The sequence below is a fragment of the Podarcis gaigeae genome (genome assembly GCF_964106915.1).
Source record: "Podarcis gaigeae genome assembly, chromosome: 4".
Lineage (NCBI taxonomy): Eukaryota > Metazoa > Chordata > Lepidosauria > Squamata > Lacertidae > Podarcis > Podarcis gaigeae.
The window spans coordinates 84,816,963-84,830,857 of NC_139677.1; the positions used below are offsets into that span (position 1 = coordinate 84,816,963).

The window sequence follows — 13,895 nt, forward strand, 5'->3', positions numbered from 1 at the left end:
GCAACCCCAGAGTCGGCCACAACTGGACCTAATGGTCAGGTGTCCCTTTACCTTTATGCGTGTGTCCCTTAACGAAACATACAAGCTTTGCTTCTTGACTCTCCACAATGTTAGCCAAATCTTAGCACCCTGTAGCTTCCTGGACCAGCAGGTTAAGGAAGGCCAGGCCCCCCTCCTCGGCTCCAGCAATTCAAGCACCGAGTTCTTCCCAACTAGGGCTCCAACTTATCCACCGGTTACTTGGAAGCAATTCCCATTTAACCACGTGGGACTTAGCTCCTGAGTAAACATGCACAGGATCCTAGATGCATTGGTGTGTAGGTGGCTGCAGCCTTACAAAGCTGGACCCAAGACCCGCTTCCACGTGACTCTGAGCAACGGTCCTTCTCGCGCGCCGACCTTTACCGCCAGCCGTTACTCACACCATCCCTCCCCCCGTCGCGCGCGCGCCTCCTCTTCTCCCAAATTCAGCTCAGGGAAGACCAGCGGCTTCACCCTCGGAAGGCGCATGCTCCCCCGCCTCCGTCCGCGCATGCCCGGTAGGGAAGCGGAGGCGCCAAGAACTCTGATAGGATGGGGAGGGGGAGGGAAAAGGAAAATTCTAAACCGACTGCCGCCGCCATATTGCGGACCTGTCAGCGGCCACTTTCTGGCGCGTCTCCGGCAGCGAAGCTGTAGCAGCACCAGCGAGGCCCTGACGGAGAGGAGGAGGGACAGGAGCGAGAGCGCGCACGGGTGCGCGCCCCTCAGCCACGCTCGGAGCTGCCCTGCAGCGCCTCCTGGCCGGCTGCGGAGGGGGCTGCGCGGGCGCCGTCGTGGTGGTGGTGCGTGTGTGGCTCTCCGTCTCCCACCTCCGGCCCCACTTGGGACCCAATCCTCTTTCCTGGAAGCAGAGAAGAGGAGGAAGAGGAAAGCGAAGAGCTCGCCGCCCCCGGGCTGCCTCAGCCTCCGCCGCCGCCAGGTGAGGGAGAAAAGCGGGCTACTTTTCGGCCGACCCCGGCGGTGCTGCTTTGCCAGGCCTCGCCCTTTCCCTCTCGCGCTCCCTGGCTTCATCTTCACGCCTCACACCTGGGGGGCAGAAGCTCAACCCCCCCCGGCGCGCACTAGCGGCTCCTGCGCAAGCTTAACGGGGATGTGGGCGGTGGGGATTGTAGTTCCGGAATACTGTTTATGTATGTATCTGAGGGGGAGAGAAACTCTTCGCTTCCCTTCGCCCCCCTCAGCAGCGATTATTCCTCGTCTCTCTCGCCCCCCCCCACCCGACGGCGATCCAACTCACTCCCCGCCCCCCCCAAAAGGTATTTCCTTCCGTGGGGACTCCCGACTCCCTCCCCGCTTCTCCGTCTTTTTCTTCTCCACCCGCCCACTCCCCTCAGCCCCTGAGGAAGGAAGGAAGGAAGGAAGGGCTGGTGTGAGAGGGTCACTGGTCCGGGAAGGCGTAATTGTTATATATAAGCGTGTTTACATGTGTATGCATGTATATGTCTTTATATGCATATATATGCGCGCGTGTGCGTATGTACACACACACGGTTAGTGTCATATGCTGCAGGCTGCCTCTAATGTTTACATTTCCAACTAACGGCATTTTACAAGACCACCTTCGCTGCTGATGATTTATTTCCTTTGTTAGCAAAAAAAAAAAGAAAAAAGAAAAAAAAAGGGAAAGGGCAGGCAGAGCGGGGGCTCTAACGGCAGCAGCCCGGAGCGTGTTTACTCTCTAGTAACCTCCCGCTCCCACAAACGCACGCAATCTCAATAGGGTTTACGATCACTGCCTACTTAGCGCTGGCTTGAGGGTTGCGACCGAACAACCTGAACTTAAGCACGTTTGCGTGGAATTAATTTTGGTTGGATATGCTTGGCTTAAGGGCAGGCTGTACAATCCGGAGCTGGGGAGAAAGTTGCATCTCGGAAGTCGGTTGTGGGATCGGGCTGCAAGTCTTTTAACACCCCAGGCTTAATGCACATCTGCTTGTAAGGAAGCTCTGTTGGAATTATTTGCGGGGCTTATTTCCCAGTTAAGCTTGTTTAGCAAATTGCTGTACTAGAAGAATCGAGTGTCGTCGCCGTCGCCGTCCCCCCCCCCCCCGCATGTGTAGTAATACTGGTCGGTATTATTGGGGAGAGAATAGAAGAGATGGGGCGGAAATGGGGATTGAACTTGAAGCTTCTTCTGTCATGCGGCTCAGCTACTTGTTGCGAACGGGGACGAGTACATTTTTAACACGTTCCTCATGTCAGCAGCTGCCAAACTTCTACCCAACCCATTGCCTGTCACCGTTTCAGGAGGAGGGGGAAAGTCCATAGAAGCATGCAGCAGCTGAAGGAAATGGTGACTGCTGGAGCGCTGCAGAGTCAGAAATGATCACCAGGCTCCATATGCCCTCCTTTGCCCCCCCCCCCTTATTCTTCCCATTCTTCCTGGTACAAGTTCAAATTTGGATCCTAGAATCAGACCTCAGCTAGCTGCCAGTAGACCAAGAATCTAGAGAACTTGAAAGTATTCCAGATTGAAGTGGGGATGATGAAGCATTTAAAAAGTAATTAAATGCAAAAGTTCTGCAAAATCCAACACAAGCAGAATTTTAGCCACAGTATAGCTCACCCATGCGCCAATCGTGTTCATGATAAAAGCACCCATAATAGACAAATAAAGAATGACATCATATGAAACTGATCCAGAGACTGATGCTGTCCATTGTTGAAAACAAATCTACTTTTTCGTGTTTTTTGGCTTTTTAATGTATTGATTTACATAACGAGCACAATAATTGTATTGTGAGTTATTTGGGTCAGTGTTTTATGCAAATCTCCCTTATGGTGGTAAGCTTATGAACAAAGTAATTAAAGTTAAAAGTTAAGGCTTGAGAACTTTGGCTGTAATTCTCCACATAGGCGTCCTAAGTCCCTTTGACTTCAGCGGGATATATGCAGCCTCTATGCTTGCAGTGCTGAAGAGCTTTAAGACTACAATTCCCGTATTAAGAACAAGTGAGAATCAGTACTGGATCAGATCATGGGCCAAAGTAGATGATATGGTGGCGCTGTGGGTTAAACCACAGAGGCTAGGACTTGCCGATCAGAAGGTTGGCGGTTCGAATCCCCACAACGAGATGAGCTCCCGTTGCTCGGTCCCTGCTCCTGCCAACCTAGCAGTCCGAAAGCACGTCAAAGTGCAAGTAGATAAATAGGTATCGCTCCGGCGGGAAGGTAAACGGGATTTCCATGCGCTGCTCTGGTTCTCCAAAAGCGGCTTAGTCATGCTGGCCACATGACCCGGAAGCTGTACGCCAGCTCCCTTGGCAATAAAGCGTGATGAGCACCGCAACCCCAGAGTCGGCCACGACTGGACCTAATGGTCAGGGGCCCCTTTACCTTTACTATATAGTGCACCTGCTTTTTGTTATTTAAATAGCAGTTGGGAGGAGTGTAAGGATTGGTAAGTAAGCATGGAGTTTAAACCCCTTCCCCCTGTATCATGCCCCCCAGCCCCTTCAACTGCTGTTGATACTTACCTTGATTTATTTGTGAAGACCCCAGTTCAGATCCCATTAGTGGTTAGTGTATTTTACCCCAGTTCACCTCACTTTACAAATTGTTTTGCTATTTTGTTGCCCATTCACCCAGCTTGAAAAGATTGTTTTGGAGGTCCTCACTGACTGCTTGGTCTTCACTGTCCTGAGTTATTTGTTTTCACCTATAAATCTCTGTTTTCAAATAGCTTATGAATTTCTTAAATAGCACCAGTTCCAGTGCTTCTTGGGAGACCCCAGTGCTTGCTTCACTCCATTGTCTGATTTTTCCTGCCTTTGCTCTGAAGTTTACAAAGGCATCTTTGGTGAGAAACTTCAAAGCTTTGTAGCAGTCTTATAGTCATGTTTACAAGACTACTCCTGGTCCCATGTTATTTATTATACTTCTTGCCTGCCCTTCACTGTGAGGTCCCAGGGCAAGTTACAGCAATTTAACAACAGGATATTAAAAACAGCTAAAACAAATAACAGAAGAACAGTAAAAAGAATAAGGGTGGATCTTAAAGTAGACATATTGGATTTCAAAGGCCCAGGTAGACATACTCAAAGTATTCTAAAAGTCTGTCAGGCAGTGATTTTATTTGCAGAAAGCTGATCCTTGTCAGTGTAATAAAGGTTTCTTCAGGGCACTTTGCATGTGGTGCCTCTGTAGAAGGTCTTAACAATTTTTTTCTACACACCGTATTTACTCAAATCTAATGCTCACCTTTTTTTGGTCAAATTATGTTGCAAAAATCAAGGTGTGCATTAGATTTGATGGCACATTTACTTTTGCCAGCAAATACGGTACTTTTATGGGTTTCAAAGTTCAGAAAATTGAGGTAAAATTGGGAATATAAAATATTTTTCTTATTCTGGTTAAGAAAACATAGTTTGTAGGAGTCCAGAGTAAGGAATTGAAGAAAATGAGCTACCAGCACTAATTTGCTGAGTAGCCAAGTGATGCAGTCTTTATATGCTTAACCTTCTTCATTCATAAACAGAACCTGGTTTATAATTTTATATTATGTAACAGATTTTAAGGGACGCAGGTGGCGCTGTGGGTTAAAGCCTCAGCGCCTAGGGCTTGCCGATCGAAAGGTCGGCGGTTCGAATCCCTGCGGCGGGGTGCGCTCCCGCTGCTCGGTCCCAGCGCCTGCCAACCTAGCAGTTCGAAAGCACCTCCGGGTGCAAGTAGATAAATAGGGACCGCTTACCAGCGGGAAGGTAAACGGCGTTTCCGTGTGCGGCTCTGGCTCGCCAGAGCAGCGATGTCACGCTGGCCACGTGACCCGGAAGTGTCTCCGGACAGCGCTGGCCCCTGGCCTCTTAAGTGAGATGGGCGCACAACCCCAGAGTCTGTCAAGACTGGCCCGTACGGGCAGGGATACCTTTACCTTTACCTTTAACAGATTTTAATGAGCCTTTTGTGAAGTACTTTATCAATCTGAAGCTGGTTTGGAGAACCTTTTTCAACTTGAATGCTGCTTTGAGGGGGACATGGGGGGGGGGGAGGGTGAGAGCTGCATTCCTGTGGTAGGTTTAGTCCGAGAGGTGAAAGTGGATGCAGCAATGGATGTGAGTCTGACCTTTGTACAGTAGACCATCCTACAGGCAGGCATTGGCCAGAGGTTTATACACACCCTTAAGACAAAAAAAAAAGGGGGGGGGATTGCGGGCAAGGGTTCCCTTCCTGTGTACCTGGATTTATTTTATAGAATAAATACTAAAATAGAGAAGAAAACCATTTTGGTCTAGTTCTTGGTTCTGATCCTGCCCATTTGTGACAGTGAGTGAGATTTACTGGATGTGTGTTATCTGCTTTTTGAACCCAAGTCTGTAGCATGAGACAGAGCATCTTTCTAGTCCTTCCTGGAGACAAGTTAGCAAAGTTTGCTGATGATACCAAGTTGTTTGGGGTAGTTGCAATCCTCCAAATACCACAAATTGCAAAAAGAACAAAATAAATTCTCTACATAAAGTTGTTCTCAAGTTTTTAAAATACAGGTTTTGACAAACTACCCCCTCTGATTGAGTAAAAGAGGTTTGGTTTTTTTCCTTTTGCTAGAATGAAACTGCAGTCACATCTCTTCTAGACTGCTTTTCCAGTGCATCTTCAGCTAGATCCCCCATCTTGGTTGTTTTTTTAAGCACCTATAAAAATAATAATAACAATAATTTTATTATTTATACTCCCTACATTGGGTGGTTCCTAACCGGATATTAAAAACCACGATAAAACATAGACATATTGTGGTGACCATTTGGTTCCTAGCTTTTATATCTCAGTTTCTAACATTGATTGTCATTTTTATGGCAGGCAGTGCAACATCCATTTTTTAATGTTGTGTTTATTGTAGGTATGTGGTTTTTTTTGCTTAAGATATTGTATGTTGCTTTGAGTTGCCATGACAAAAAAGTGATTAATAACTTTAATAAATAATAATACTAAAACAATTTATTAGCTTTCCCATGCGCATGAATATGTAAGATAAAAACAGATTCAACAGACACAAAAAGGTTATATTTTATAAATAATAGGCTTTTGGCAAACATTATGTGGAAATGTCTATTAAAAATAGCATTTTCTGTAGTTTGTAAAATGACGGCTGATGAAGAGTTCAAGGGCAGAGGAATGGATTTTCTGCCTTGATTATAAGATGCTGCAGTCTTACATCCACAATGTAAGACACCACAGTGTAGTGGACTGAATACATATAATGTAGGTCAGCCTTCCCCCAACCTGGTGCCCTCCTGATATGTTGGTCTATAGTGACCATCAGCACCCCCGTCAGCATGGCCATTGGGTAGGAATAATGGGAGTTGTAGATCAAAGCATCTTGCAGACATTAGGTTGTGGAAGGCTGAGGTAGAGCAAGGCACATTGTACAAGCTGGATATAGACACTTGAATATGATGATGCACTAACTCAACAGTTTATTCACATCACTTTTAATACAGCTAAGACTGGGGTTGGGATGGGTGTGGTGAGGGAAGAAATCTGCTTCTATAGCCTGTCTGGCATAGTGGGTGTCAAAGTGTTTGGTATTGGATTTGTTTTGTTTTTATTAACATTAATTTGGAAGCTCCCTGTGTGATTTTCAAAACTGAAAGATGACATATAAATGTTCTAAATAAATGCTATTATACTTAAGTAATAAGTAGATAGTGTAGATTTCCTGAAATACCATAGAATTCTTCCAGTAGCCTTCCAGTAATCTTTACGTGGATCTGTCCAGCTTCAAACAAAGAAATAATAATGTTTTTTGTTTTGGTGCTCACAAGCAAAATGTTAGGACCAAGTGCCAACTGTAAAGACTAGAATTTTCTCTTTGTACATGTCTAATTAAGCACAGTCTTCTGAAATTTTCATGCACCAATTAGTTCTGCTCCTTCCATGTAAAATCAATGTAGCTATGCAAAGCAGATGCATATGTATGTACTTAACAGCATATTGAACATTTATAGTATTAATGGGCCAGTTATCTTATTAGTGAAATGTGAACTGCATGTAGTTATAAATAATTACTTTGTTTCAACAGAAAAGTACAAAGATTGTGGTATAGCAGATGATTTAACTGAACCAGAAACACAGAAAAGGGGGGAAAATGCCGAAACCAGTAAGTAATCTATTTCTTGTACTTGATTGGCTTTCAGCTCATTGTGTTGTCTGCTACTCGTAGCAGATGTTTTTGTAAGGTAATAATCAGTGGTATTTTTCTAGAAACAGAGGTGTCGGAACTCACAATGAACACCTCCCTTGTTCTATTATATAGTGGTACCTCTGGTTGCAAACGGGATCCATTCCGGAGGTCCATTCACAACGTGAAAAGCCCGCAACCTGAAGCGCCATATCTGCGCAGGTGCACGGTGCGATTTGGCGCTTGCGCAAAGCGCGATTTAGCATTACTGCGCATGCATGAGCAGCGAAACCTGGAAGTACCCCTTTCCGGTACTTCCGGGTCTCCTCAAGACGCAACCTGAAAAAACGTAACATGAAGCAAACGTAACATGAGGTATGACTGTATTGGCAATGGCACCCACCTGAGAAGTGCTAGAACTCAGCTTCAGTGAGTTCCGGGTGAAAAAAAGCCCTGCTAATAATTACTATTAATTATTGCTGCTGATATCTTTTCTCTCAGTTGATATATAGAAACATAGGAGACTTCCAAAGGGAGGCTGTAATCACAGAATTGTAGAATTGGAAGGTACCCTGAAGGTATGCACTCCAACCTGCTACAATGCAGGAATCTCAGCTAGATCATACATGACAGATGGCTGCCAAACCTCTACTTAAAAAGCTCCATGGAAGGAGAGTCCACTACCTCTTGTGGGAATCTGTTACATGGTTGAACAGCTCTTACTGTCAGAAAGTTCTTCTTGATGTTTAATCGGAATCTCCTTTCTTGAAAACTTGAATCCATTGATTTAGGTCCTAGCTTCTGGAGCAGGAGAAGCAGGAGAAAACAAGTTTGCTCCATCTTCCATGTGACAAACCCTATAGATATAGGAGAAGAGCTATCATAGCTCCTCTCAGTCTCCTCTTTACAATGCTAAACATGCAGTCACAAACCAGATGACTATGGGAAGCCTGCGAGAAGGCACTGAACTTAATGATGCAAGGATCTGTGTATGTTTTGTTTGGTTTTCTAAATGATTAGTTCTTGGTCAAGATTTGTGTATGTGTGAGAGGGAAAATTATTATTTATTGAGACATAATTTTCTGTAGCTGTGGGGTGGTGGTCAATTAAATCTTACTTAGGTCCATTAATTTCACTAGGTATACAGTACTAACTTAGTCACACTCATTTACTTTAATATGTCTGCCCCATGTAAAACTTATTTTAATACCACACTGTGTAATCTGATGAAAAACTACTTGGTATATTGCAACTACTTCCTATGAGTGCTGCTTCTTGGCATTGTTTCTGATACCTATTTTTTGTTTCTACGTTTGCTTACGTGCAAGTCTGGTTTGATAATATTCTTCCATGCCTATGGCCTTGAATAACCCATTCTGACTGCAGCTTCATTTTCTATATATTTAAAAGGCAGTTGATCAATATTATTGTCTGGGTGCCATAAAGGCACCTTTGTTCTAATCTGTAGCTATAAAGGAGTCTTGCTGTTGTGTAGAGTACAGTCTTGTTTTGTTTTCCTTATTTAAGCGTATATCCAAATATAGTGAGCTAGTTTAGAAAGACTTGTATTCAACCCGATGAACTGTAGTGATGATGCATGGATCTCTGATGAAGATTACTGCAGAAAATGCGTAGCTTAGAGAGTAACACTAGTAGCACTGCCAGAGTGCAATGAAGTGTGCAGCTTTCATGAGTATGGTGGGTTGTAACAGCTGCACATTTGATAATCTTTTACAGTTTGTGTGTGCCTGCATAAGATACAATCTTTTCCTGATCTGCTTTCCTACCTAGCATCATTTAGAGCTGGAGTGGGGAATCTCTTTTGGCCTGAGCGTTGTATTCCCTTGTGGTCAACCATTCAGGGAGGGGGCCCATGCCAGTGGTAGGTGGGACAAAAAGCAAGAGCAGGTTAACTTTGTACTGTAGGCAGTGGTGATTGCTAACATTCTGACTTGGCAGGGCTGCAGTTTTTAACCTTGCTGTTTTCATCACAATAATTTTCAGACAAGAGTAACTCCATGCCTCTTGTTTAAAAATTAAGCATACCACATAACATCAGTTTTTTGATTCATGTATTGATTATACCTACACATCCATTGTAAAAAACAATAACACCTAAACACATCAATATGTTAAAAATGTGAGGAGCGCTTGCTTTCAGTTGCATTCGGTTTCCTCCTAGTTAATTTAAGTTTTTATAATCTTAAACAGTTTCCCTCTAGATTAAAATAACAACTCTTCTCTAAATTAAAAGATCAAAGTATTAAATTAATAGACAAAAATGATGTGTTTCATTTGAGCCAGTGTACATAAGAATGTACCCTGTAATGCATGGCTCAGTTTTGAAAATTTGAAGTAATAATCTCTGTTCAAGTGCCAAGTACATCACACCAGAGTAATCATGATCAGCCTCTTATATCTGACATTAGGGAGAATATCTACCAGGTTTAGGAAATGAAGTGAAGTCAGTGTGGTATCCAGAGAGGCATAGAGCCCAAACCTTTCATTTTAGAAATACAGTGGTACCTCGGGTTACATACGCTTTAGGTTACATATGCTTCAGGTTACAGACTCTGCTAACCCAGAAATAGTACCTCGGGTTAAGAACTTTGCTTCAGGAACAGAAATCGTGCTCTGGCGGCACGGCAGCAGCAGGAGGCCCCATTAGCTAAAGTGGTGCTTCAGGTTAAGAACGGTTTCAGGTTAAGAACGGATCTCCGGAACAAATTAAGTACTTAACCCGAGGTACCACTGTACACTGACAAACCCACAAAAAGCAAGCAAGTAATAATAGCAGCAGCATTTTATTTCATTCTACATTCAAGTACATTTGTAATTATTGACAAATAATGTTTCTATTGCTATTAAAGGAGTATCAGGATTGAGGCTTGAAGGGCTCAATCTTACCTGGCACTATAAGTTAAATAAGTACTTCTGCATTTTCCAATGGCTTATACTATTCAGTACATAACTTTTCTGTACTAATTCAAAGCAGAATGTTCAGAATCTCAATGTCCTACCACGTGTCTGCATTTTGTGTTTTGTCTGGTATGTTAATCATTTCCGTTTGAGTCTCAACCATACACAAAAAGAATATTTAAAGTGCCTTCTGGAATGCATGCATTTAAAATGAGTGTGCAGCTTTCATGAGTGCAAGCTTTCAGCTTGCATGCTCCTTAAATACATGCTAATTAAGTCAAACAACCCAGTTATTAAAATTAAAACTCCTTTTCAGCTTTAGCAGTGCATCTGTTTCCAAATACTATGTTACTTGTGCACATTAGATAAGTGTTTATATCAAAAAGCATTGCAATTAATGTAAGCCAACAATTAAATGCATCAGTTAATCTAGGATTTCTTATGAATCCTGAAGACAAAATATCACTCTTTGATAAAGTAAATTGTCCTAGAAAGCAATAGTGCCAAATATGAAAGATTATTTCATGTTATAAATATTAGCACACAAGTGTTCAAGGGAGAATCATTGGCCTGATTAACACATAAGTATGGTTTATTAAGCAGTGAGTAAGAGTTATGTCTCAGGCTAGCAGTTTAACTATGGTTTATTAACTATGGTTAAAGGACACTCATTAATCAAGGTTTGTAATTGTGTTATAAACCTTAGTTAAATTTAACAGTAACTTATTGTTATGTTTGAATACATCCCACCTCTTAACTATGGTTAAGGAGTCATCAGCGTTCCAAAGCTACAGAGCCGCAAGTGAAGGGTGACAAAGAATTCAAACCACTCTCAAGGTTCAGCTGCTCTTGTTGTTGCTTTTAACTTTTCTGTGACACAATGAACCAAGGTTTAACTGATCATCTGTCAGATACCTCAGCTTTAACTATGGTTTCTGCAGTTGTCAATCTTTTTGTATCAATGGGCACATTTTGAATTTTGAGAGCATGCTGTTGGCACTAGTCACAGAATGACTGGCCCAGAGGCATGTGATAACACAAAATAGCTGTCATGGTGGGCATGACATAAAACAAAATTAGAGAGTATAGTCATTGGGGAGTTTTCGGCTTAACTATTTCATGCTAGAAAGGGCTTTCCTTTTTGAATTTCTTACTTCACTTACAGAAGGGAGCAGCTAGCCTACCTCATTTAATATAGATTACTTATAAGGATACATGCACATTCTGTTTTGTAACCTTTTTAGGAGGTCTAGATACTTATTATTATTATTTTAAAATGAAAGCTCAGTGTCTGGGGGCCCCCTACCCAGGGTTGCCAAGGGAGATCAACACAAGCCATGGTGCTTGTGGGTACTGCATTGGTGACCCTTGGTGTATATTAACTACAGGCGGTGACTATTTTAGGTGTGTCCAATTGACACACAATCTCTGACATGTGGGTCCTTTTGGACACAGAAGAGGGCAGAACGGGGGTGTAATGGGGCATAACAGAGGCGGGGCTCAGTGGGGTGAGTGAAGTGCTAAGTGAGATCCACAGCCACTCACTGTCTTAATTTGCACAGAGGCAGTTGCTCAATTTTAGTAGGTTGCAGGTGCAGTGTACTGGGCCCAGAAAATACTGTTGACACCTCATAGCTGTAAGCCCTGACTGCCAGTTTTATTTCCACCCCCCTCTGAACATTTGCCCAAATTTGAATCTATATATGTATATTAGCTTAGCACATGAAAAAGTTTTTGTCATAGGTCTATGCTCCAAATGTGTTAGAAACAGCAATGCTTCTGTAAAGAGTTCAGAATGGGAGAGCACAGTAGGGCTTTTCTGTGCCCTACCACTGACCTTTGAATGCAGCCTATGGCCTCTGATACATACAGCAAGAGGGTTGTAGTTAAACCCATGAAGGCTCTGAGGTATGCACAAGAAAAGGTGTCTTTGGGTCCTGGTAGCATTACTGCTGGGTATTATAAGGTCAGCAAGAAATTCCTATGCTCCTGTCAGAATAGAACAAAATATTTATATCCTCATGACTGTTGTGAGACATTCTGTCGGGAAAGACAGTCAGCTTACAAAGCTTATGCTAGTCTGCTAAATTAAGTATGACATTTCTGTGGTTGTCACTGAAGGAAACCTATTCCGATAACAACAACTGAGAATCATATTGGAGGCTGGGCTTCAAAACCCCCAACATGTTGCCATAGTTCAAAGAGACAATGTACGTACAGTGCATACATGCACCCTGCTAGATCATTAGAGACAAAGGCATCTAATTTACAATGGGGGCAGAACCTTGATGCTCTTTGTACAACACAAATGATCTGTTTAAGGCAAGCTTCTTTGACTTCTGCTCCTAGAAAGCAAGTCATCATTCTCAGCTAACTCTGAGGAAGCTAATCCTGGAGTGCAGCAAACTTGGACTGTGCCACTTCTCTCTAGTCATTTACCACTCCATTATCCTTACTATTTTAACTCATTCACTGAATTGCCATTTTAACTAAAATGCATGGCTTGTGTATTTGCCTGTTTTTCAAGGTATAGAATGTCCCTTTTTAAAGATATCTTTAAAATCTAAGCATCTTTCCCCAGATACTTTCTTGGGCTGCCATCTATCTCTTCAGAGATTAAAATTGGCTGTAAATTAATCCCTCAGAACGCAAAACAGAGATATTTTTCACAATTTTTAAACTCTTCCAAGCATAAGATTTTGTGTTCAGTGCTTGTTGGAGTACCAGGGTTAATATCCCAAATGAATTTATGATACAGCAATCTAGTTTATTGTCTAGATTCTTTCAAGCTTAATTTCAGTGGTGGGAGGGGTGAGCAACCTGCAGGGAAGCTTTCAATGGGTACATTTGTGCCTACAAGAGCTGAGTTAGTGACCCGTGGCACAGAAGATGTTCATTGCAAATCTGAAAGAGTTGGGGCTATCCTTTAGAATGAGTTTGGATAGATCAAATAGATACAGTAAGTTTCCTGGTGACAATGGAATTTAATTGTTGCATATCAGGTTGCAATTTTTAACTCCTGGCAAAAGTCACAAAACTCTGTGTTGTTTTTAAAAAACCTTTCGTTCTTACCAGTTCTTAGTTTGGTTGTTTAACCTTTTGTTTAGTTACATGGAATGTGTAAGATGTTGTGTCAGTTTATAATTTGGCACGGTAATGCTGATCAAAGCATGAAAATCTATTTAGACTTAATACCTTCTTGTTCTATGCAGATTAATGTAAGAGTCACCACAATGGATGCAGAGCTGGAGTTTGCCATCCAGCCCAACACAACAGGAAAACAGCTTTTTGATCAGGTAATCGTCTTACTATGGGCTGATTCAGACATGACATAGCAAACTGTGACTTACGCTTAGAATGAAGAGGTAAAAACCTCTGACCTACGTCGTACATACAGCTTCATGATTCCAAGCAGCCATTGTTCCACTTAAACCAGCTTGCCTGTTCCATCATGTACAGCATCGGTGTACTAGCACTTATAGCACTTATTGTACAGCTACTCATGGATCCTTGGCTGATAATGCTGCACCTGTAGGTACTAGTGTCCTGGTTTAGACATGGAAGGCTTTTACAATGGGAAGTTGGGGGTCACATTTTAACCAGCACTTGCTGTTGCTATCTGCAACAAAATGGCTTACTGCTGTGGTCATTCTAGCCCTTTAAGAACCATATTGCTGTTAAGTTGGCCAGCCATTTGCTTATTTAGCTGTGGCAGACCTTACTACCACCCACCCCCGTACTTGAGATTCCCTTAATCTTAGCTTAGTCTCATATATAACTGGGGTTTTTCCCTTGACGTAAGAGATGGTAAGTCCAGGGA

The 13,895-nt window shown here is 42.8% G+C and overlaps 1 protein-coding gene across 4 annotated transcripts in view; it reads left to right on the forward strand.

The window, feature by feature from the left end:
* The first annotated feature begins 563 nt into the window (after nt 1-563).
* The window catches only part of RDX (radixin), a 29,681-nt gene continuing 16,349 nt past the window's right edge, over nt 564-13,895 (forward strand). For 2 of the 4 annotated variants that reach the window (XM_083736813.1, XM_083736811.1), the window contains exons 1-4: nt 2,440-2,543; nt 3,725-3,841; nt 7,058-7,135; nt 13,288-13,371. Coding sequence is in view for 2 of the 4 variants with exons in the window: in XM_083736811.1 (XP_083592937.1) it covers nt 7,124-7,135; nt 13,288-13,371 (96 nt within the window). In the remaining 2 variants the exon portion in view is untranslated. Of the gene's footprint in view, nt 962-2,439; nt 2,544-3,724; nt 3,842-7,057; nt 7,136-13,287; nt 13,372-13,895 lie in introns of those variants that run through there. The other 2 variants (XM_083736810.1, XM_083736812.1) reach the window with 2 other exon arrangements.